Below are 22,915 nucleotides of genomic sequence, written 5' to 3'. Positions count from 1 at the left end.
TACAGTGTCTGCTTATAAAGTTGCAGTTATCTCCTGTGCCAAGAGCTACTTGGTACTGGAAAATGAAATCTTGTGAGGCAGCTATTATACTCAAGGCTGACTGAAGGGTACTGACAGAAATGCTAAAGCAAAAATAATTCAACAGTGCAACACTGAAGAACACTTTCACATTTTAAATGCTGCAGAAAAAAATAAAATAAAAATCAGAGACAATGCAGAACCACCTGGGGATTTCTCTGCACTCATTTACACAAAGTACAAAACATATCATCTTTTCTTACTGTCTTGGATATTTTCATCTCAGTAAAAAGACCTATTATTTAATCTGATTTATTAGGAAGATGGGCATTAATTGAATCACCAATATAAGTGTCCTGCATTTGTCTAAACAAACACTTCTTGTAATTAAAAATTCAGGAGACAATAAAAGGCACAACTGTTCAGATCTTCTTTCTTAAAAGACTATGAACTGAGTAAGAGCCACAGGACTTTTGCCCCTTTCTCTTTATTAATGATACAAGAGCAATCTCCCTCCATGTAACACCACCCATGGATCTAATGTGCATTTACATGAGCAGATAGGCATGTGGACAGGGGGAGGTGACACACTCCAAATCAATTTACACATTTAGTTTTTCAAGATCTGAAATTCAGCACGATGATTTTCATTTTTTCCTGGTCTAGAGCCCTTAGTATGGCTGGCTTTTCCCCTCAATTCCCCCCATTCTGCCTGCAGCTGGAGCCTTCTCCCACACCAGCAGGGCAGGTATTGGCACAGGAACATGCACTCGCTGGCCCTAGGCACAGGGCTGGGAAACAACTCTAGAACCAAACACCCTCACAGCACAGTGGAAACAGGGAGCAGCTTTCAGACTGAGCACAGCTCACGCGGAGCCTTTTGAGCAGAACTCCAAAACATTTTTGAGGGAGATGAGGGGCTGAAGCGCTCTGGCTCGCACGTTCACACAGAGCCAGGGATGCTCCCAGTGACAGAAACCCCCAAGTACCTTTGTCCTTGAGCTCCTGGGGCTTTTCCCAGGTGGACTCCAGAGTCCTGTTGTTGTAGTAGTAGGTTTTGCCGTCGGCAGTCTTGTACTCCGTCCACTCGGAGACGGCGGCCAGCGAGGCGGGCGAGGCGGCGATGGCCACCTGCGGGTGGATCATGGGCACCATGGGGGGAGCCATGCCCGGCAGCACTCCTGGCCAGGGAAAAGGACAGGCAGCAGCTGAGAGCCAGCCCAGCACCGGCACTGCCTCACTGCCAGCGCACAAAACACACGGGCTGTTTGCGCAGCCCCGTCGGGCTGCCAGGCATTGCCACCCAACTTCCTTCCTGACTTCGGCAACCACTAATGCCCACTCCCAGGCAAACTGCATTTCAACTAATTTGTGTAATTCTCCAAAGCACAAAGCTTGTTAGCTTCTATTTATTTATTCTACTATGTTAAAATTAGGTTCTCTATTTATTAGAGAAGTCTTTATCAAATGCCTGCAGCAAATAATTGGGGTTAAGTCTACCCCGCTGCTTAATTATACGAGATATTCCTATTGCTCTTAAAAAAGGCAAGAGTGGATTGAATTTGAGCTGTAGAACATAGAACAGAACTCTGATAAATTTTAAATACTGGCATTAATTCAGAGCCTTGGATAAAACCTGACGAGAATGAAACAGTATCAGACTGTTGAAAAAACCCAGCATTTTATTGAAATCCTAAAGCAAAATGGCAAGTATCCAAAGGTAAGAAAGCCAGAATGCTGCAGCGTCCTGTTATCTCTCCACTCATCCCAACAAACTGAGAATAATGAACAGATTTGGAATGACAAGTTCTAGAACGACCAATTGGATAGGATTGGAACTTCAATATCATAAACATGAGCCTTTGACATTGAAAAAGTGTCATTTTAAATAACAGAAATCACACATTACACATTGCCATAACGTGTTCTCAGTGAGTAAATCCACAGTTTGAAATATGAAAGTTCACACTCAGACACACAGACACGCACACAACATGCGAGCACAGCCAGCCACTGCACATGTGGAGCAGGAAAACAAAAATCCACAGGAGAAACTAGGAACTAAGTATGGGCATGAGAGTCACAGTCATTACAGAACTCAATGGTTACAGAAAACTGTACGGGCGTTTGGGCACAGGGTAAACTGACACTAACAGTTACTTGGGGAAGTCACCTCCTGACCAAATATGATATTTCATTTATACTGACTTTGAAAAGAAAGTATATGTAATCATTCAAGTGGGGAAGCAAATAAAGAAATAAAAGAAACAACCACATTCACTACCATGCCAACTTACAGACAAAACGAACTAGGATGGGTTTGGAAATTACCGGTCTTGGTGGTAGCGACTGTCTTTACATACGGGCAGCTGACTATTTGCATCATTGCTACACCTGCAAAACGGATAGGAAGCATGTTGGAAAGCTGCCATGGGGTGTCAGCTACCACGGGCTGCTACTGACTTCCTGCCTCCATTTGGAATGCCATGTGCAGCTGGCAGAGAAGCCTCCCAGCAAGGAAACGTGAATTACTTTTGGTCCAACATTTTATGCCAGATCGAATATAAAACTAATTTTAAGCTGCAGCAACAGTCTCTGCCTATGCTAAACCAGCTGCTTAGCAAGTTACTGGGATGTCATTAAAAAGAAAAAAACATTTTTCAGTGAAGACTCAGGGGTTTAAGTTCATCCAAGGGGGAATGCAGCTTCCCTTGTAGGGCAGCACCACAGGAAAATATCCCACTGCTGGGGCTGCTTCCACAGGCAGCCAGTGCTGGGACAGAGCTGTGGGCAGCAGCAGCACAGTGAAACTCCAGGCTTGGAGCTCCCCAGTCTGCTGCTGCAGTTAGAGAGCAGAGCCAGGGTAGAAGGACAGAGCTGAACTGATCAGAGCAGCAGAGAGCAGGGTGGACAGGCAAGTGCAAACCAGGGCAAAGCTGAGAGTACCAGGGCAATCACAGCCAGGCTGGAGGAGGAAGAAAGGGGCAAGAGAAACCAAAGCGATGAAGCTGCAGACAGAGGTACATAAAGCTGCACTAGGCCAGGGGCACTTTTTTCATTTTTCAGTATCAAGAATGGCATGAGCTGGAAATGCTTTAAAAGCCAAAACTCGCCCTGAAAGAGGTGGCACCATGCACTGGTCTGCTCTCCAGCTCAGAAAGAAATGACACAAAAAGGAACAAAAAGGGGAACAGCTCTTTGATCAGATCAAAATCAGTGGAGAATCAGCCAAGGCTGAAGGGAGTGCATTTCCAAAACCTCCACTTGGGGTGCAGAGGACAACTGCAGAAGTGCTCTCTGGCTGGTCCAGTCTGGATGCTCAGAAACTAAAACACTTCCTTTCAAAAGTTTAAATTCATCATGTGAGGTGGGAAATGCTCCAGTGGAAAGTGAAATTAAACCCCTGTTTAAAACCAAAGTAGTTTCTGAATTTGGTCATTAGACATCCAGTATGCAAAGCATACATAAATACTGCCAATTTATTTGAAAATAAATTTGTGAGAAGGCAGAATTGTAATGTTTTCTAAAGACAATTTCAATGAGAGAATTGCAACTAGTTTTATTTTTAAAAGTATTGAATTGAGACATGAAAACATTGACTCAAACAGCACTGATTGAAGTGTTTGTCTAAACTGGAAGGGTGGTCATGCTACGTGCTTGACAATGGAGCTGAAAATTCGTTTTGTTAAGGAAGTTACAGCATGTCTCCAACGTGAGTCAGTACAAGTAACACTGTCTGGGGGTTGCTGGAGTTAGGGATGCTGCAGCACAGATTAGACTGAGCAAACACCCAAGCTGCTTCTGCTGCCAAGGTCATTCCCAAACATAAAACTGACTTAAAACATAGGAATTGAGAGAAAGCAGACTTACTTTTTAAGATCTGACATTATGGGATGTAACTAATGAACTCTTCCATTACTCCTTCCTACTACAGTTTAACACAGAGATTAACTGGGAAATCACTTGACAGTGGCATTGTTGAGTTCTGTCCCTGTGACTTCAAATCCTCTGAACCTGGCTGATACCACACCTGGTGCTGAAACCCAAACACCTACAGCCCACCTGCATAAGACCTCCTGACTTCACCTCATACTGGCTTGAAGTAATTTGACTCTCTTCTGTTTCTTGTTATTGTACAGATTTCCTTTTTTTTTTCAGAAACCATCACAACCAAGTCAGAATCAGCTGAGAGAAGCTGACAGATTTCATTCTGTAACTAAGCAAACTGACAAATCAGACCCACTAGTGGAAGCAGCACTTTGCTGCCAGGTGTCCTTCCTACAAGCTATGGGCTCCACCTACAGCCCAGCTCACAGGGAGAACTGCCCACAGCCAACACTTCTTACCACAGAACTTCTGAAAAAAATAATTTCCAAAAACGAGTCTCAGGAGCTTGATGTTCCTACTCTGTCTTTGCTCCTACTCTGTCTTTGCACTACTCTCAAAACTTTTTGATTGAGAGCTCACAACAAAGCCCAGCCTGGGCATACAGCCAGAATTTCCACTGGCACTCTTCTCCACTTTCTGACTATCCCATTTTACCCAACAGGTCACACTTGTGTAGATTACATCCCTCACAGTGTGTAAGGACCCTTCATTCCACACTGGCCCCTTGCTGGCAAGGTTAGAAATGGCAATTGAGAGCATTCAGCCAATCAGCTTTAAGGCTTAACTGTTTTTATTATTCTTCCAAACCTCACCAATAAACAGACTTCCTTTTCCTACCCTTCAATCATTTGTTGTTCAGCCTGGAGTATCACACTCAGAATATGTTTCCTGGTTCAAATCAATGAGTACTACACTGTGATTTCCTTTTCAGGCCAATACAGATTAAAGCAGCTCTGCCCAGTTATTTTAGAACTATCCTAAGAGCAGAGGCAGCTAAAAGCTGGTGCTCTCTTCTAGCCAGCACTTTAACTGCTGTCAGGCTTTTTTTTCCCTTATCACAGGAGTGTTCTGAAGGGTCACTTCCCATCCATCCAGTGCAGGGGGGAGGTGAAGGCCTCCCTCACACCCACTGCAGGAAGGACAGCAGGAAGTCAAAGCTTGTACAAAGAGTCAGGAACACGAAGATGCTGCTCAGAGCTGCTTCTTTGTCTTTTTAGATCTGAAACTTGGATCCAATACAACTGCAACCTCCAACCTCCCTCTGCAACACAAAATCATCAGTTCCTGGTGTATGTTTGCTGTGCACTGGAACACATCAGTTTTGTATCAGATAGGAGCTCAGTGGTGTCCATGCAAACCAAGCTTGGTGTGCAAGTGCAAAGTGCATTAGTGATCTCCTGGAGGCCCTCTGCAACAACTACACACAGAGAGTCCAACACTTTGCCAGCATAAAACTCCTTCCTTAGGTATTTAAATATTTCATAAAAATTAAGAAACTATGATTATCTAGAAGTATGCTGCTGTCTAAGGCTCCTTCTCCATGTTCTTTAAACCTGAAGTCTGTGGCACCCTAAATGCCTCATTAGGGTCCTCAGGTCACACCTCAACACTCAGCATCCCACCCAATGCTGCAGACTAAGGGAACTGGGAACACCTGATTCCACTGGGTCATGATTTCCATGGTAATTCTTCTTGCTCATCATTGTCCTAGTGAATATTTATGCACAAGACTTAAGGTCTAAATCAAGTGAGTAGAAAAAAATTAAAGCAATATTGCAATTAGTAAAATACAGTGCTCAACGTTCTCATTTAAACATTACATGTTTAAATGCAGCTGTTTTCTGCCAAGTATAGCAAAGAACTAAAAGTCCAAAAAATATATGTTCTTTGTTAATTAAAAAGTCTGTCTGCTAACCCTGAATTCTTTCAGAGATACTCTGAGGAGAGGATCCAGGCAAGTTCTGTACACAGTGGACACATGAGTGCAAACAACTGACAACATGGACATGTAGCAGACAAGACAATTACAGTTTGCCAATTTACCTGGAAGTGGAATAGGCATGCCAGGAAGGGGGACACGAAATGGAGGTACCATTACTGGTGGAAAAGCAGGAATTGCTGCAGTTGGTTGAGGTACTGCATGAGGAACTGCAGGAGGCAATGTCTGTGGGACTGGCTGGGGTACAGTCTGCACAGGTGTAGCAGAAGGAGCAGAGGTTGAAACACTGACTGATGGTGTGGCAACTGAAACACCCGAACTCGGGGTCTGGTCTTGTGTGGTAGGTGCTGATAAGAAAACACAAAGAACACCTTGTATCTTAGACACTGCAATCAACTGCTCACACATACTGGTGCTCTGTTTCCCACTACAGCAGCTATGCTCAGACATCACCAGCAGGAGACACTCCTGGACAAGAAATACTGTGCCTTCTCTGGAACCTTAAATATTCACAAAGAAAGTCAATTTCCAATTTTAATTTGTCCCGTTCTTTACACCTAACATGTCTGTACAGCAGCAGCAGGGCTGTATCAAAGGAGTAACAGGGGCTGGAATGAGGCTCTGCTCTGTTCAGAGAAACAGAAAAGGAACATTACAGCAAGTTTCCAATGGCAACAGGCTGTCCTTGTGTTACATGAACACAGGTTCTGCTTTTAACAGCAGCAGCACCTGCACAGCAGCAGTTCTGCCTTCAACTATGCTGGGCTTTGCCCCCAGAACAGGGAAATGTCAATAAAAATGCATAAATAAGCACGGAAAAGGAAAATATTGTTTTTCAAAAGCTGCAAGAACTTTCTTGTTTTCAGGGCCTCCCAGCAGGAAAACACACAACTGGCATTCAGTTCTATAATCCTTGCAGCATGACTGGTTTCAATTTCAAATTGTTGTAATTGGGAGCAAACAGTCTCACAGCACAGGCCATCAGGAACTTGAGACAAGTCTGCTTAAACTTGTAAGGGCACTCTCTGAGATTTGGTGCAGGGGAAAAGGGAAAAAGAAAGAAATATAAAGAAATCACACTACTTTACAGCCATATTCCAATGGGCACACCGTGCACTTTTTATTACTACCAGAAACATTCCAAACAACATACCAATATTAGCATATTTAAATAAAGATTTCTGATCTTTTGATAAACATTTCAGAAAGGGTGAAAGTTCTCAGCAGTGCCTAACATTTAGGGAAACAGAGCAGACAGTCAGTATGTGATTTGTAAGACCTAAGTCAAATTAGTACAAGGCAAGAATGAAGCTCAGCCAGAAGTCCCAGGGTTTTTTTACAGGCCAAGCCTAAGAGTTATAAAATTATTTTCAATTGTAAAATTTCATCGCCTAGGCACAGACACCAACAGTAACAGTTCTTGAAAGCAAAGACAAAGTTTAGCAGAGAGAACAGGTAGAAGTGGAACAGATTGTCAGCATCCAACATCAGGAAATTCAGCTTCAGAGAAGGTGCATAAAGTGCTGCTCCCAAGCATGACTAGCTCTGCCCAGCCTGACACTGGGTCAGGAGTGAACATTTACCTGCACCTGATCTGTCACTCAGCACAACAGTTAGAGCAGACCATAGCTCAACACAGGGAATTAACAGCATACTGAGTTACCCTCCACATTAAAGAAAAGCCCTACAATGCTCTGAGGAATGCAAGTTCTTTGCTGCTCTAATGACGTGTCCTCCCTCCAGCCTAAACAAAAGCAGGATGGGAGGATTACCTAAATCTGACTCCCTTTCACACACAGATTCTGAAGTTCAGGTTAAATGGTGAGTTAAGCTTGACTTGTCTCACCTGCTACATGAAAACTCCAGAGAATGCAACTCTGCCCCAGAGTGGGAGCTGGAGCAGCTCATGTCCTGCACACTCTCTGGCCTGGCTCAGTGCACACACCTGAGCCAGTGCAGCAGCTGCAATGCCCAGTGTCCCATGGCAGACTCCTGCTCAGCACCAGTGCTGTCTGCCTGTGGCCCTGCATGCAAGACAGGATGTGCTCTGAGCTGCTCCTTCCCCTGCACAGCTCACTGTGGGCACAGGGACTGACCCTGCTCACTGCCTCTGCTGACACACTCACAAAACCAGCCCCACAGAGCCTGTGCCTGGGCAGCACACACGTGCCAAGGTGCACTGCAGACCACGCTGCTCTGTGCACAGCCATGCATCTATGGGCATGCTGCAGAAATTCAGTTCCCTTTCCTTAGCTGGAAAATGCCCACAAGCAAAGGCTCAGCCCATGGAAGCAGCAGTGATCTCCAGACTATCATTCAAAGGTCATAAATGAACAAAAGTGGCTCCAAGGACTTTCTTTTTCCTCTCTGTGGAACTCTAGAGAATAGGAACTGAGAAGGCTTAGGCAGAAGAATAAGGCTAATAAAAGTAATATAACAAAGAAGCTCTAAGCTCTACTTTGTAATCAGTCAGGGCTCACAGACCAGCAGCTCCCAGACCCGACCTACAGAAACAGATGCCAGGGAGAAAATCGCTACAATTAAACTCCTACCTCAGATCAATGTTTCTTGTGAAACATTCTTAAAAACAATCTAGCTCTACCTATAGTCAAAAGGAAATAGATGTGTCATAGCTCTGACATGATGTGATAACAGCAGAAGAAAAATATACAAAGACCTGAAGAATTCTTTGAGACCGGGGAGAAAAAGAGTTTGCATGCAAAGTTCATCTGGACTAAACACTGTACTTTAAATTCACAGTCCAAGCTGAAACAAGTGAGTCCTGAAGACCCAGGGTGTGCTGCAGCCATTCCCCATGCAGCATCCCCACCCCACGAGGCCGAGGCACCCCCAGTACTCACTGGAGTTGGTCTGGGACACAGAGGTGGCCGTGGTGGTGGTGGAGGTGGTGGAGGACTGCGTGCTGGAGGAGGTGGATGGAGATGCTGCAGCTGCAGGGCTGCTGGTGGTGGGGGTGGAGGCCCCCACAGCCTGGGCTGCCAGCATGGGTGTCAGCTCTGACTGCTGGATGACCTTGACCCCGTCGGGCTTGCTCCAGGCCGACTCGCGCGTGCGCGCGTTGTAGAAATAAACCTGCGGCGGGACAGGCCAGTCACAGCACAGCTCAGGGTGGGCAGCCCTGCTCCCCCAGGCCCTCAGCCAGGCCTGCTGCCTCCCTGCAGCACCAGCTCACCTTCCCGTCCGGAGTTTTGTTCTCCACCCAGATCTCCTCAGCCGGGGGCATTGCTGGCGTTCCCGGCGCGGACACCGGCGGCATTCCTGGAGGGAACATCATACCAGGAGGTGGTGGCATGCTACCCATGGGAGGAGGCATAAATGGTGGTCTCTAAAGGCATATAATAACAATAATGATGATAATGATAACAACGGCGTAATTGCAAGCAGTTTTCCTGTCTTAGAGAACCGAGAGACACTGCACCAGCAGCAAGGATGGCTGTGCCAGGCCTGGAAGCTTCTCTAACAATCCAACGCTCCCAGCTCAGGGAATGTGCTTCCTGCCACCCCCCACCCATGCTGAACACCTGAAGCCATCGCTTCACTTCTGAGATGCAAACATCAAGGCACCTGAAAAAGGTGGCATGAACAGAAACGTGGTCAAAGAAAAGTCCAAAAGTCCTCTCCTGAAAAGGAGAAAATATCTCAATGCAAGGAAGAATGGAAAAGCTCTTCCCAAACAGCAGCTGCTCAGACATCCCCATCTGTGAACCAAATACCCCAGAAACCCAACCACCCTCCTAGGAAAGAAACATTAAAAAAAACTAAATGACAAGTAAGCATCCAGTTTGTCAGGACAGCTGAGGAGTGGGCTTAATTAAAATCCAATGCACTCCTAAATTTCCCACTAAGTAAAATTATACCTAGTATCAATAAAAATAAAAATAAAAATGTTCATTATTGCATGATAAGCAATCCTGTCCTACACACAGCTACCTGAAAGGCTGAACACCTATCCATAATTCAAAGTACATTCAGTTCTTTCATTTTACTTGTCTACTTGGACTGTCTGAGATTTCCTATATGCAACAAGTGCAGTGAACACTTCCCTGTAAAAACAGTGGACAAAATTCACCAAGTTCTTTATTCTGCAACCACCACCAACTGCCCCCATGATGCTCATCACTCCAGCTGAGTGACAGCCTGGCTCACCCCGAGCCTGCCAGGGCCAGACTGGGGCTGGGACAGCCCAGGACACCCCACGGCACAGGGAGGGGATGCTCAGTGACAAATGCACACGAGCTGCCTCCCTGCACCCACCATTCCTCATTCACAAGGTGCTGTGCCTTGCAAACTGCCCAGGGCTCAGAGAAACAGACAAAAGACCCTGAACCATCCCTCAGTTTAGCAGTGGAAGAAGTGAGCAGAACTGTATTTGCACACCACAGCCATGCAGTGGTGAACAACACCAGACCTGCGCCCTGTGCTCTCATCTTGCCTTGCTGTTTCCTTCACCCATTCCAGTGTCCAGTCTCATACTATTCCCACACAATCACAGAACCAATTACATCAGACCATCGAGTTCAACCTGTGCCAAATCTTCACCTTGTCCCCAGCCTAGAGCACTGAGTGCCACGTCCTGTCACTCCCTGGACACCTCCAGGGATGGGGACTCCAGCACCAGCCTGAGCCTCCTTTTGCCCAGGCTGAGCCCCTCAGATCCCCCAGCTGCTCTCATCAGACCTGTGCTCCAGACTCTCCACCAGCTTCACTGCCCTTCTCTGGACACCAGCACCACATCCTTCCTGAAACTGAGGGGCCCACAACTGGACACCTCCACGCATGAACACCATCGAAAAATCCCTAAACGCAGAATTCCTTACCTGCAGGTGTGGAGGCCCCATGGGCGGGGGGATCCCCCCCGGCGGCGGCATCGGGGGCATGCTGGGGTCGAAGGGGGGCCGGCCGAAGGGGGGCCGGGGCGGCGGGGGCGGGCCCCGCATCATGCCGAAGGGCGGGGGCGGCCGCAGCAGGGGCGGGGGCCCGCGCAGCACGGCGCTGGGCGGGGGCGCGGGGCCGCGGAACCGCAGCGCGGGCTGCTGAGCCATCCTGGGGAGAGAGCGAAACAGCGGGTCAGCCTGCGAGCGGGGACAGGGGACAGCTGTGTGCAGCAGAGCCTGTGTGCCTGCAGCAGCTCCTGTGTGCCTGCAGCCCGTGTGCCATCAGCAGCCCCTGTGTGCCATCAGCAGTCCCTGTGTGCCCATAGTTCCTGTGTACCATCAGCAGTCCCTGTGTGCCATCAGCCCCTGTGTGCCTGCAGTCCCTGTGTGCCCGCAGCTCCTGTGTGCCATCAGCAGTCCCTGTGTGCCATCAGCCCCTGTGTGCCTGCAGTCCCTGTGTGCCCGCAGCTCCTGTGTGCCATCAGCAGTCCCTGTGTGCCATCAGCCCCTGTGTGCCCATAGTCCCTGTGTGCCATCAGCAGCCCCTGTGTGCCCATAGTTCCTGTGTGCCATCAGCAGTCCCTGTGTGCCCATAGTCCCTGTGCTCCGCAGCTCCTGTGTGCCCATAGTCCTTGTGTGCCCATAGTCCCTGTGTGCCCATAGTCCCTGTGTGCCCATAGTCCCTGTGTGCCCATAGTCCCTGTGCTCCGCAGCTCCTGTGTGCCCGCAGTTCCTGTGTGCCTGCAGTCCCTGTGTGCCCATAGTCCCTGTGTGCCCATAGTCCCTGTGTGCCTGCAGTCCCTGTGTGCCCCCAGCTCCTGTGTGCCCATAGTCCCTGTGTGCCTGCAGTCCCTGTGTGCCCATAGTCCCTGTGTGCCCATAGTCCCTGTGTGCCCCCAGCTCCTGTGTGCCTGCAGTCCCTGTGTGCCATCAGCAGTCCCTGTGTGCCCATAGTCCCTGTGTGCCCATAGTTCCTGTGTGCCCATAGTTCCTGTGTGCCATCAGCAGTCCCTGTGTGCCCATAGTCCCTGTGTGCCCATAGTTCCTGTGTGCCCATAGTTCCTGTGTGCCATCAGCAGTCCCTGTGTGCCCATAGTCCCTGTGCTCCGCAGCTCCTGTGTGCCTGCAGCAGTCCCTGTGTGCCCATAGTTCCTGTGTGCCATCAGCAGTCCCTTTGTGCCTGCAGTCCCTGTGTGCCTGCAGTCCCTGTGTGCCTGCAGTCCCTGTGTGCCATCAGCAGTCCCTGTGTGCCTGCAGTCCCTGTGTGCCCATAGTCCCTGTGTGCCCAGTCCCTGTGCTCCGCAGCTCCTGTGTGCCCATAGTCCCTGTGTGCCATCAGCCCCTGTGTGCCCATAGTCCCTGTGTGCCCATAGTCCCTGTGTGCCCATAGTCCCTGTGTGCCCATAGTCCCTGTGCTCCGCAGCTCCTGTGTGCCCGCAGTTCCTGTACCCACAGCTCCTGTGCCCCGCACTCGGGGCCGCGGCCCGGCCCCAGCACCGCTGTCCCCGTGCGGAGCCACCCGCCCTCCGCAGGGGCTTTCAGAAAAACCTTCGCCTTCAGGACCAGCGAAAGCTCCTCTGCGGCTCCGGGGGGACAATTTCAGCCGGCACTGAGTGCAGTGCGATACAATGGTCGCACGAGGACTGAGATTCGAAAAAACTCTGCTTATGAAACAGTGAGCGGCAACAGACACGGTCTATCCGTATTCCCAGAGGACTCCCCGGCAGCCGGTCCCAGGCCCGGGAGAGGCCCAGGCCCGGCGAGCGGGAACAGGGCCCGTCCCGCCGCACTGCACGCGGGGCCGGCAATGGAGGCGGGAGAGCTCCCGCCGGCCCCTCGCCCCGCCCGGCCCCGCCCCGGCTCTCCCGGCAGACCAGCCCCGGGCCGGCCATGGCTCCCCGTACCGGAGGTCTGTGCCAAAGCGCTCACTCGCCGCTGCCGCCGCCTCCCCGTCGCCGCCGCCGCCCCGCTCCGCCATGGCCGCCACCGTCGCGCGCACCCGCCCCGCCCCGCGCGGGCCCCGCCGCTCCCCATTGGCCGGCACGCCCGCCCGTCAGCGCGCGCGGGGCCCAGCCCGAGCCGCCATTGGCCGCCGCGCCCGCCGGCTTTGAATGGGGGGAGCCGGGCGCGCCGCCATTGGCTGAGCGCGGGCGGCCCGCGCCGCTCGTGCCCGGGGTCACGTGAGGCGCGACCCGGGGAGGGAACCGGAAGTGACTCATGCCCAGGGGGAAGGGCAGCAGCATCCAATCAGCGCTCGGAACCACTTGCGCCAATCAGAGCGCTCAGCCGGCGGCGCGTGCCCCCCCGAAACCAAATAGGGAATGTCCCACAGCGTGACGTCACGGGGCACAGAACCAATGAACTGTGCCGGCGCGGGGAGCGCGGCGGGCGCTAGGGGGCGCTGTGCGCGGGGTCTGAGGGAGCCGAGAGTCCGGGACACCTCTCTTTTCTCAGATAATTAAAAGAAGGAATCGCTAGGGCACCTTTTGCTAGGGCGGTGTTGAGCCACAGAGACCTTTACACACGTTCAATTCACTGCTCGGGGTCTTTATTCTTGTGTTTTGCATGAAGTTGCTGCCACTGTGAGGATTTGGGACGTCAGCAGGTGGTGGGACCCTCTGGGAGCCTTTTTGTCCTGCTCCATCCCAGCCCATCCTGCTCCATCCCAGCCCGTCCTGCTCCATCCCAGCACCTCCTGCTCCATCCCAGCCCGTCCTGTTCCATCCCAGCCCATCCTGCTCCATCCCAGCACCTCCTGCTCCATCCCAGCCCATCCTGCTCCATCCCAGCCCATCCTGCTCCATCCCAGCCCATCCTGCTCCATCCCAGCCCATCCTGCTCCATCCCAGCCCGTCCTGTTCCATCCCAGCCCGTCCTGCTCCATCCCAGCACCTCCTGCTCCATCCCAGCCCATCCTGCTCCATCCCAGCACCTCCTGCTCCATCCCAGCCCATCCTGCTCCATCCCAGCCCGTCCGTTCCATCCCAGGCCGTCCTGCTCCAATCCCAGCCTTCCCTGCTCCATCCCAGCACCTCCTGCTCCCTCCCAGCACCTCCTGCTCCATCCCAGCCCGTTCTGCTCCATCCCAGCCCATCCTGCTCCATCCCAGCCCGTCCTGCTCCATCCCAGCACCTCCTGCTCCCTCCCAGCACCTCCTGCTCCATCCCAGCCCGTTCTGCTCCATCCCAGCCCATCCTGCTCCATCCCAGCACCTCCTGCTCCATCCCAGCACCTCCTGCTCCATCCCAGCACCTCCTGCTCCATCCCAGCACCTCCTGCTCCATCCCAGCTCATCCTGCTCCATCCCAGCACCTCCTGCTCCATCCCAGCCCGTCCTGTTCCATCCCAGCACCTCCTGCTCCATCCCACCATGTCCTGCTCCATCCCAGCTCATCCTGCTCCATCCCAGCCCGTCCTGCTCCATCCCAGCTCATCCTGCTCCATCCCAGCTCATCCTGTTCCATCCCAGCCCGTCCTGCTCCATCCCAGCCCGTCCTGTTCCATCCCAGCTCATCCTGCTCCATCCCAGCTCATCCTGCTCCATCCCAGCTTATCCTGCTCCATCCCACCATGTCCTGCTCCATCCCAGCTCATCCTGCTCCATCCCAGCACCTCCTGCTCCATCCCAGCCCGTCCTGCTCCATCCCAGCCCGTCCTGCTCCATCCCAGCCCGTCCTGTTCCATCCCAGCCCGTCCTGCTCCATCCCAGCCCGTCCTGTTCCATCCCAGCTCATCCTGCTCCATCCCAGCTCATCCTGTTCCATCCCAGCCCGTCCTGCTCCATCCCAGCCCGTCCTGCTCCATCCCAGCCCGTCCTGCTCCGTGTCCAGGGTGGCAGCAGGGCAGACGGGGGCCGGGCTGTCGCTGCTGTCCCCCGGGTGAGGACACAGTGCCTGCTCCGCTCTGCAGGGGCAGGAGCTGCACTGGGGGTCCCATCCCGCATCCACCTCACCAGCTCTTTCTGACGGCAGAGATTAAAACCGGCTTTGCCCACGAGTGCTCAAATCCTCCTCACACAGTGGGGCTGCCTGTCTTCCACATGTCTTTCATCCTCTTTTCATCTCCCTGTTGCAGGGCTGTCTCTATGTTTTATTGATGGCAAGCTAGCAGGCAGGAGCAGCTGCAGTGCCTCTCCCGGGTTCGGGGGGGCTGCTGCCGCTGCTGTACCCCAGCCCCCCTCACCTTTGTGTTCTCAAAACATTCCAGTCGGGAATTCCCAGACTGCAGCTCCTTCAGGAGCAGTTAGTTAATGGTGAGCTGCAAAACACGAGTCATTTTGACGAATCTGGTGGCAGCTCCCTGTGCTGCAGGACGTGGCTCTTGGCAGCAGTACAATTTACTGTGGTTTATATTCACTTCCCTGGATTTCACTGAAGTGAAGAGTTCCAGTGGCTGAATTCGCCGCTTGCCCGGACACTGCCGAACCCCGCGGGCTCTGGGGGTGCCGGTGCGAGGGATCCGACCAGCAGAAGCCGTGGCACTGCCCCGGAGCTGGGAGGGTGTTGCTGGCCGTGCTCCTTGGGGAACGGGCTGTGGCGAGCTCTGGAGCCCGCGGAGATCTCCCCGGGGGAATCCCAAACCCCCGCCCAGCTGATGGAATGGCTGTGGGCACGCGGGCTGTCCAGGCAGGGATCCAGAGAACTCTGCAGCTGGGACCCCCCTGCAGCTGGGACCCCCCTGCAGCTGGGACCCCCCTGCAGCCCTGGCTCCCCTCTCTCCTGCCAGCCCTCCCCAGCCCCGCTGTTCCCTGGCTGGAAAGCTGCTGGCGATGCAGTGCCAGATACCAGCACAGAGCTGCTCTGCTGCTGGCACTGCTGCTGCTGCTGCTCCAGAAATTGCTCCCACGGAGGTTTTAAACTGGGAACCTTTTCAAATATTTGGATCTCGGTAGTTTTTAAGAGGCTGTTTGTGACACGGTCTGACTTCTCTGCCAGGCATATGGGAAGGAGTCCTGAAATCCCACAGTGTGGATGTTCCCTCCCAGACCTGCGATGTTCTTGTGTTTTCTCGGTCCAGGGTGAGAGGCCTCTTCCATCCTCGCTGCAGCTCTGTGCCTGAGCTGGTTCCAGCAGCAAGGCTCCCTCTGGAGCTGCTGTGGGCTCCCACTGCTGGGCCTGGTCCCTGCTCTGCCCTGCAGCAGCCGTGGGCTTGTGTCGTCTTAGAGACGCCGACATCCTGCCATTCTTTTTTAATTTTTTCAGATTTCAGGTTGAAATGTGATGACAAATTAAAAACTTTGCCCTGGGCTGTCTGCAGGGCCTGTGGGCTGCTGCGGTGCCAGCATCTGCCAGGGAGAGCCCCAGATCCCGTGCAGGAGGGTGGCAGCAGGGGGAGGCTCCTGCTTCCCCAGCCCCCTCACGGCTCAGTGCTGAAGTTGGGGCTGAAGCCACTGGGCTCATGCCCCGTGTCCTCCCTGCTGTGCCCCTGCTTGGCCTTGGAGCTGGCCTGGCCCGTTCCGAGGCTGTGTGAGGTGTCATCTGGGCATTGTGGGGAGCAAGTGGGTCTGGGCATTACTGAAATTTAACAGGGACCTCCCTGTCTGTCAGCACAGCACAGCACGGCACAGCACAGTATGGGCACGGAGCTCCCTGGTCTGGTCCCAGGCTTGTCCTGTACTTACATTAAAACATCCCTTTTTTAATCTACATATGGAGTCTGAAGATTCCCTGCCGCGTGGGGAAAGGGAGTGCACACTCAGCCGTGGCTAGAGCAGCAGGTGGGGAGGTCTGGGAGGTGCCCGAGTCAGTCAGAGCAGGGTTTGCCCGATCGAGCTCGTCGGAGGTGATGGCTGGAAGGAACCGGCAGAGCAGAGCAGAGCCCAGCCCGGCTGCCTGCAGCACCATCACTCCTGCAGCCCCTCGGCCAGCAGGGACAGTGCCGTGAGTGCTTCTGAGAGCATCAGGGCGCTGTGACAGCGCCAGCCGCAGCAGAGCTGGAGCAGGCGCTGGCCAGGAGGGCGCTCAGCCACACCCTGAAATTCTGGGGGCATCCAGGGAAAGTTCTCCTGCCTGAAAACAGCCGCGGAGCTGACACTAATAGAAGAAGACCACTAAAAAGCTGTGTGATATTCTGGCATTGGCTCTGCTCCTGGTCCCTCTCTCCCTCTGTTGCTGCTGGCATTTTATGAAATATTGATGTGCCTAGGTGCTGCCACTCTCCCGTTTTCACCGCGCCGGCCTGGGGAGGGGCTGCGGGACGGGCTGCGGGGGACGGGACGGGCTGTGGGGTGGGCTGCGGGACGGGCTGTGGGGTGGGCTGCGGGATGGGCTGCGGGACGGGCTGCGGGATGGGCTGTGGGACGGGCTGTGGGATGGGCTGCGGGATGGGCTGTGGGACGGGCTGCGGGATGGGCTGCGGGATGGGCTGCGGGATGGGCTGCGGGATGGGCTGCGGGACGGGCTGTGGGATGGGCTGTGGGACGGGCTGCGGGGTGGGCTGCGGGACGGGCTGGGGCATCGTCAGGGCCAGCTGAGGGGACACCGGCAGGGCCCGCTGAGGGTCCGTGTCCCCTCCCCGCGGGGCTCGCGGCCCGGTCGGTGCTGGCCCGCTGCGAGCACGCGTGACAGGGAGAGGAGCTCATCCTCGGAGCGCTGCAAATGCGCTCCTGCCCCGAGAGACCCGCCGCGCTCCGGCTCGGGGTTAATATTTCATGAGGTTCCAGGGCAAAGCCGGCTCTGCTCTCCCGTTTCCTCGGCAGGACGGGAGGATCCCGAGGGCTCTGGCACTGCAGACGGATCCGTGCCGTTCCACGGCTGCTCCAGCCCGGCTCCTTGGGCTGCCCGGGACTGCGGTGAACTGGAGTCACCCCTGGCCAGGCTCAGCTCTGCTCTGCTGTCCTGTCTCAGCAATGGCATCGCTGTGAAATCCCGGGGTGCCTCATCTCACGGCCGATTTGCTCAGGTTCCCTCAGCGGGGGCTAATGTGTTTTCCATGTTAACGTGCCCGCACGTGGCGCCCAGCCTGACTGCAACATGGAGCCGCTAATCCTACATGACTGGCACACAAGCCCCAGTGGCAGGGGACACGGCTGCATGTGTCACTGCCACGGCCTCCTCCCGCGGCTGTAGCCCGGCCTGACCCCACATCCACAGGAATTCACATTTCCTCATCAAAGGAGGAAGCACATTACTTTTCCCACCCCAATATCTCTGACAAGGAAAACACTTGCTCTATCCGAAATATTTCAGGTTCATTCATTGCCAGGTGCAGACACCAGTCCTGGCTCCAGCCGTGGGGACCACAGCTCCCAGCCCAGAGCCCAGAGCAAAGCCTGGGCAGCAGCAGAAACCACTGTCCTAAGGAGCATCCTCCCTCTCACGCTGAATGTCTCCTTGGGAGGACAAATGTCCTTGAAAAATCAGGAGAAGGGAAACACTGAGGGCAGAAGGTGTGGAGGAAGAGTTTTCTTTTTTTCCCAGTTTTCTCTGGGAAAGCAGCATGGCTCCAGCTCTCCTTGCCAGTGGCTATTTCTTGGGTCTTCTGGTGCCATCACAAACACGGGCTGGGCTCTACAACAGGCCGAGACCCCCAGCATGTCCCACCACTGGCACAGGACACGGGGGGCTGTACCCTGCCCTGATGGGGCCATGCACACACACACACACACACACACACACACACACACACACTCTGCTCCTGCTGGGCCAGCAGCTATTCCCACCTGCACCACAGCACCTGCAGCCTTGCTCACCAATTCCCCAAACCCTGAGCCCCCTCTCCTCCCTCTCCTCCTCACACATGCTTTTGTACATCTAGGAGCTCCCCCAGCTCCTCGTGTTATCAGATGTGCTGCTATTGATTTCCTCCCTGCATTTGTTTTTGTTATTTATTATTAATGGGATCATTTTTCCATCCTTTGTGCATGAAGGCAGATTTTGTGTAAAAATCAATTGAGTGAGCAGCGCCAATGGCTTGTTTGGTTTTCTGTGCTTTCATCTCCTGTGCACAGGTCCCGGGAGACACAGAGCAGGATATTAAGGAACAAGCATGGAATGGGGAAAAAATAATAAATCAATTGTTAGTGGTTCAGAAACCATAGACGGGGGGTTGCCTGCTGTGTCTCTCACACGTGTACTGGGCATTTCCTATTTCAGCAGGCTTCCCTTTCCCCTTTGGTCTGTCACTGAAAGGGAATTCCCTTTCTCAGCAAATTTCGCCTGTATTTTTCACTTTACCTGTGGGAGATGGGTTTGTGCATCGGTGTGTTTTGAAGAATCAAGTGTCCCAGGGTCGGTCCCCACTGCCCCGGACAAGGAGCCCCGTCCCTCCAAGAAAGCTGCGTCCTGATCCGCAGGCACCTGGAGAGGCCGGCGAGGGGGGAGGGCGTGGGGCGGGGGCTGGGATGTGCGGCAGCTTCTCACAAAGGCGGAATTCCGAGCACCGGCCCCATCCCGCCTCCCATCGCCTGCGGCCTCCGGGGCACTGCTCGTCATTGCCAGGGGAAAACGCGGGCAGCTTCTTTGTGCCTCTTCAGCATTAAATATCAGTCCCGAACTATTTCGAGGCCGAAAGGAGTTCATCGCCAGCTCCAGGAAGACCGGACGGGCTTCCTGTATCACAGCGGGTTTACCCCAGAGCTCTGAGAGCCAAACCGGGGGACAGACTAAGCACCAGTGATAATCAACCAACACGAACCCGATCTCCAAAGTAAATCTCGAATGAAGCGATGGGGTCCTGTATGTGAAATGCGGGCAGAGCCCCCGTCCAGAACACTGCCGGGAGAAAAGGGACCGGCTGGGAGGGAGGGAGGGTGACCTGAAAGATCGAGGGGATTAAGGTGTTCCCGGTGAACCTGTTGGAGGTGTTGAGGAGCCCCCACGAGCTGCGGATTTGGAAAAGTTCGTTTAGAATTTGTTTTAAGTCATTAAGGCACTCTCCAGAGCTGTGCAAAAGGGACAAACGAGGAAACGTCACAAACCCACAAAGCTGAGAGACACCAGAACAGCCGCGGGTAAAACAGCGGCGATCCCTTTGGCACTGTAGGAAACAGCCCCAGGAACGATCCCCCTCCCAGGGGTGCGCAGGGACAGAGGTGCCGGCCCTGGAGCCGTGCGGCTGTTCTGGGGTTCAACCCCAACCGGGGAGGGCACGGATCCCGTCCGAGAGCAGCGCCAGCGGTTATTCCTGATGGAACACAAAGGAAATGAAGCTGCGGTGCCCCGCGGACCGGCACGGCCCGGGACCTGGGCTGGGTCTCCATTCCCGGGCCGGGAAATGCTCCCGACCCCGCGGCAGCTCCGCCGCCCCCCGGGCCCGTGCCCGCTCCTCAGCCCGGGCTCCCGGCGGCTCCCAGACACACACGGAGACCAGGGAAGAGATAAAAGCACATCTTACCTGTAAAAACACGGGACCAGAGCCCGCAGCTGCGGGGGACGATGCGGTTGGGGTTGCCTTCTTTATAGTAACGGAATATATATATATTATAAATAACAGAAGGCGATTAACGTCGCGTCGCCCTTATTCTAAATTTTCGGAGCCCGCAATATAGTGTAATGGCATAAGGGAACTTTTTGTTAAAGGACATTTGATTGGGAAAAATTCATTGAGGGCGATTGGGAAAACGCGGCGCAAAGAAGGAAAAGGTGAATTCGTGAGATCGTTTCCTGCTGGGGCAGGAGGCTGAGACCCCGTTCTCAAGTTCGATGTTTGTCACTCATTGAAATGCTGAAGTGGAATATCCAGAGGAGGCTCACTAATCTTTAATCGTTAAAGTGCTTCTGGGAATCGCAAATAAAAGCCCTTTCCCCCTCCTGAACAGATTCAGAAACGAACCCGGCATCGGTTTTGGCGGGGGCTGTTTCCGTTTCCCCGGGGCCGGTGCCAGCCCGGTGCCGTGTGCCATGGCCTCGACCCGCTGAGGGGAGTTTCTGAGGATGCGATTGCTCTTGGGGGTTATTTCGGGTATTCCCGTCGGCACTGCGGCGCGGGGCGGCGAGGAACGACACGTCCCGGTGGGTTGAAAAATAAAACTTTATTAGGGAGCGGGGCGCGGGGCTCGCTCTGCGGCGGAACGGGGCGGAACGGCGGGCGCGGCGGAGCGGCTCTGCCCGGGGCCTCGCCCGCCGCCCACGGAGCTCGGGGACCTGCGGGGTTCCCGTCTCGCCGCTCCGAGCCCCTGCCCCGCGCCCCGGCTCCGCTCCCCGCCGGGCTTCTGTCCCGGGCTGGCTCTGCGGGGCGGGGCGGGGGACTCAGGGCCGCCCGTCCCGTCCCGACCCGTCCCGGGGTCTGGGGACCGTCGGGGCGGTCGGGGCGGTCGGGCCGGCGCTGTCAGTGCACCGCCGAGTACTTCATGCGCTTCTGCTTCTGGCGCTGGTTGCAGAACCAGACGCGCACCACGTTCTTCTTGAGGTCCAGCTTCTCGGCGATGGCCGCGATCTTCTCGGCCGAGGGCCGAGGCTGCAGAGCGAAATACGCCTCCAGCGAGCGCCGCTCGGGCGCGGCGATCGAGGTCCGGCGGCGCTTGCGCTCGGCGCCGGGCGGAGGGTCGGGGCCGGCGGGGCGCGCTCGCCGGGCGGCCTCGGCGCCCTCCAGCCAGGCCTGGAGCACCGGCCGCAGCGCCGTCATGTTGTTGTGCGACAGCGTCAGCGACTCGAAGCGGCAGATCGTGCTCTGGCTGAGCGAGCCCACGCCCGGCAGCTTCAGCGCCGCCAGCGCCGCCCCCACGTCGGCCTGGGTGACCCCCAGGCGCACCCGCCGCTGCTTGAAGCGCTCGGCGAACGCCTCCAGCTCCCGCGGGTCCGCGGCGGGCGCGGCCGCCCCCGGGGCGCCCCCGGGCACGGGCAGGGGTCCCGCGGCGGCGGCGGGCAGCGGCGGCGGCGGCAGCGGCGGGGCGGGCAGCGCGGGGGGCTCGGCCAGCCCCGCCACGGCCAGCGACGGCGACAGGTGCTCCAGCAGGTCGCCGCCGTCCAGCGCCGGGTGCGGGAGCGGGTGCGCGGCCAGCGCGGCGGGGTGCGGGAGGGCGGCGGCGGCGCACGGGACGCCGCTCATGGCGTGGAAGGCGGCGTCCGGCTTGAAGTGCGGGTGGAGGTGGTGGCCCTTGGCGTGCGGGGCGATGTCCGCGGCCGCCAGCGCCTCGGCGCGGGCCAGCAGGCTCTCATCGAAGCTCCCAAATATATTGCCCTGCAGCTGCGAGCAAGAGCACGCATGGCGAGGTCAGTGGGGAATTCTGTCATCTCCGCCTGAAAAACCGGTCCCGGCACCGCGGGTCCTCCCCGGAGCTCAGGTCATAAAAATTAATGGGAAGATAGCGGCCCCGCTCCGCACGGCGCGGATCAGGGGCGGGCACCGGGGGGGCGCGGAGCCGCGACGCGCGGCGGTGCTGCCGACATGAAAAAAACATTAACCCGGTGCCTGTCAGAAATTGTGGCTTAGAGCCGTAACTGCGCCGCATCCACCTACCTGCGGGGCCGGGAGGCAAACTCTGCGCATCGCCTCGGTGCCGGCGTGCAGGCTGGGGAACTTGGGCTCCTGCAGGGCGGCGGGCACGGCGAAGGGCTGCTTGGCGTCCATGGCCATCATCTCGGCGCGGCCCGCGGGCGGGAGGCCCCGGGCATGGGCGCGGGGCTGTGTCTGCCCTGGGCACTGCCCGAGCCAGCGGTGTTCGATGGCACAGCTCCGCCGGCGCCCGCCCCCGCTCCGCTGCCTCGCTCATCTTACACCGCACGGGCCGCGCACGCGTGATGCGCGGGCAGCTCGGGAGGGCACGGGCGGAGAGACCCTCGGGGACCCGCGCCCCGCATCTCTCAGCCCCGCCCGGGCCCGGGGCAGGACGGGCAGGACGGGCAGAGAGACCCTCGGGGACCCGCGCCCCGCATCTCTCAGCCCCGCCCGGGCCCGGGGCAGGACGGGCAGGACGGGCAGAGAGACCCTCGGGGACCCGCGCCCCGCATCTCTCAGCCCCGCCCGGGCCCGGGGCAGGACGCGTCGTCGCGGGTGTGCGGCCGGGAGCCACTCGCAGCCCCCGCTCCAATCCCGCTCCAATCCCGCTCCAATCCCGCTCCAATCCCGCTCCAATCCCGCTCTTGCTCGGTCGGCAGGGCCCGGGGGAAAGGAGGAGGGGGCGTTTCTCCGTGGGCAAAGCCCGCGGGCTGACGTTTGGGGCAGCGGGGCCGTTGTCCACACACGCATCCCCAGGGGAGCGGTTCTGGAGGTGGCATTGCTCTACAGCTGAGCGACC

At 55.7% G+C, this 22,915-nt stretch overlaps 2 protein-coding genes across 8 annotated transcripts in view; both read right to left on the bottom strand.

The window, feature by feature from the left end:
* TCERG1 (transcription elongation regulator 1) overlaps positions 1-12,800 on the bottom strand; it is a 31,524-nt gene extending 18,724 nt beyond the window's left edge. For 3 of the 7 annotated variants that reach the window (XM_079319717.1, XM_079319718.1, XM_079319716.1), the window contains exons 1-6: positions 12,645-12,800; positions 10,684-10,909; positions 9,039-9,191; positions 8,707-8,938; positions 5,950-6,192; positions 1,008-1,199 (exon numbers count right to left, since the gene is read on the bottom strand). In XM_079319717.1, the coding sequence (XP_079175843.1) occupies positions 1,008-1,199; positions 5,950-6,192; positions 8,707-8,938; positions 9,039-9,191; positions 10,684-10,909; positions 12,645-12,718 (1,120 nt within the window). In that variant the 5' untranslated portion in view covers positions 12,719-12,800. Of the gene's footprint in view, positions 1-1,007; positions 1,200-2,349; positions 2,413-5,949; positions 6,193-8,706; positions 8,939-9,038; positions 9,192-10,683; positions 10,910-12,644 lie in introns of all 7 variants that reach the window. The other 4 variants (XM_079319714.1, XM_079319715.1, XM_079319720.1 and 1 more) reach the window with 2 other exon arrangements.
* An 8,173-nt stretch (positions 12,801-20,973) lies between these two features.
* POU4F3 (POU class 4 homeobox 3) lies at positions 20,974-22,257 on the bottom strand (the record flags this gene model as incomplete). The annotated part of the gene is made up of 2 exons (XM_079319681.1): positions 20,974-21,864; positions 22,138-22,257. The coding sequence occupies 2 exons, from the start codon at positions 22,255-22,257 to the stop codon at positions 21,007-21,009; spliced, it is 978 nt and encodes a 325-aa protein (XP_079175807.1). The 3' UTR covers positions 20,974-21,006.
* Positions 22,258-22,915: the final 658 nt, after the last annotated feature.

The sequence above is a fragment of the Erithacus rubecula genome (genome assembly GCF_903797595.1).
Source record: "Erithacus rubecula genome assembly, chromosome: 16".
NCBI classification, from domain to species: Eukaryota; Metazoa; Chordata; class Aves; order Passeriformes; family Muscicapidae; genus Erithacus; species Erithacus rubecula.
The sequence above is the reverse complement of the archived record's forward strand: the minus strand, read 5'-3'. Positions and strand labels throughout refer to the sequence as shown.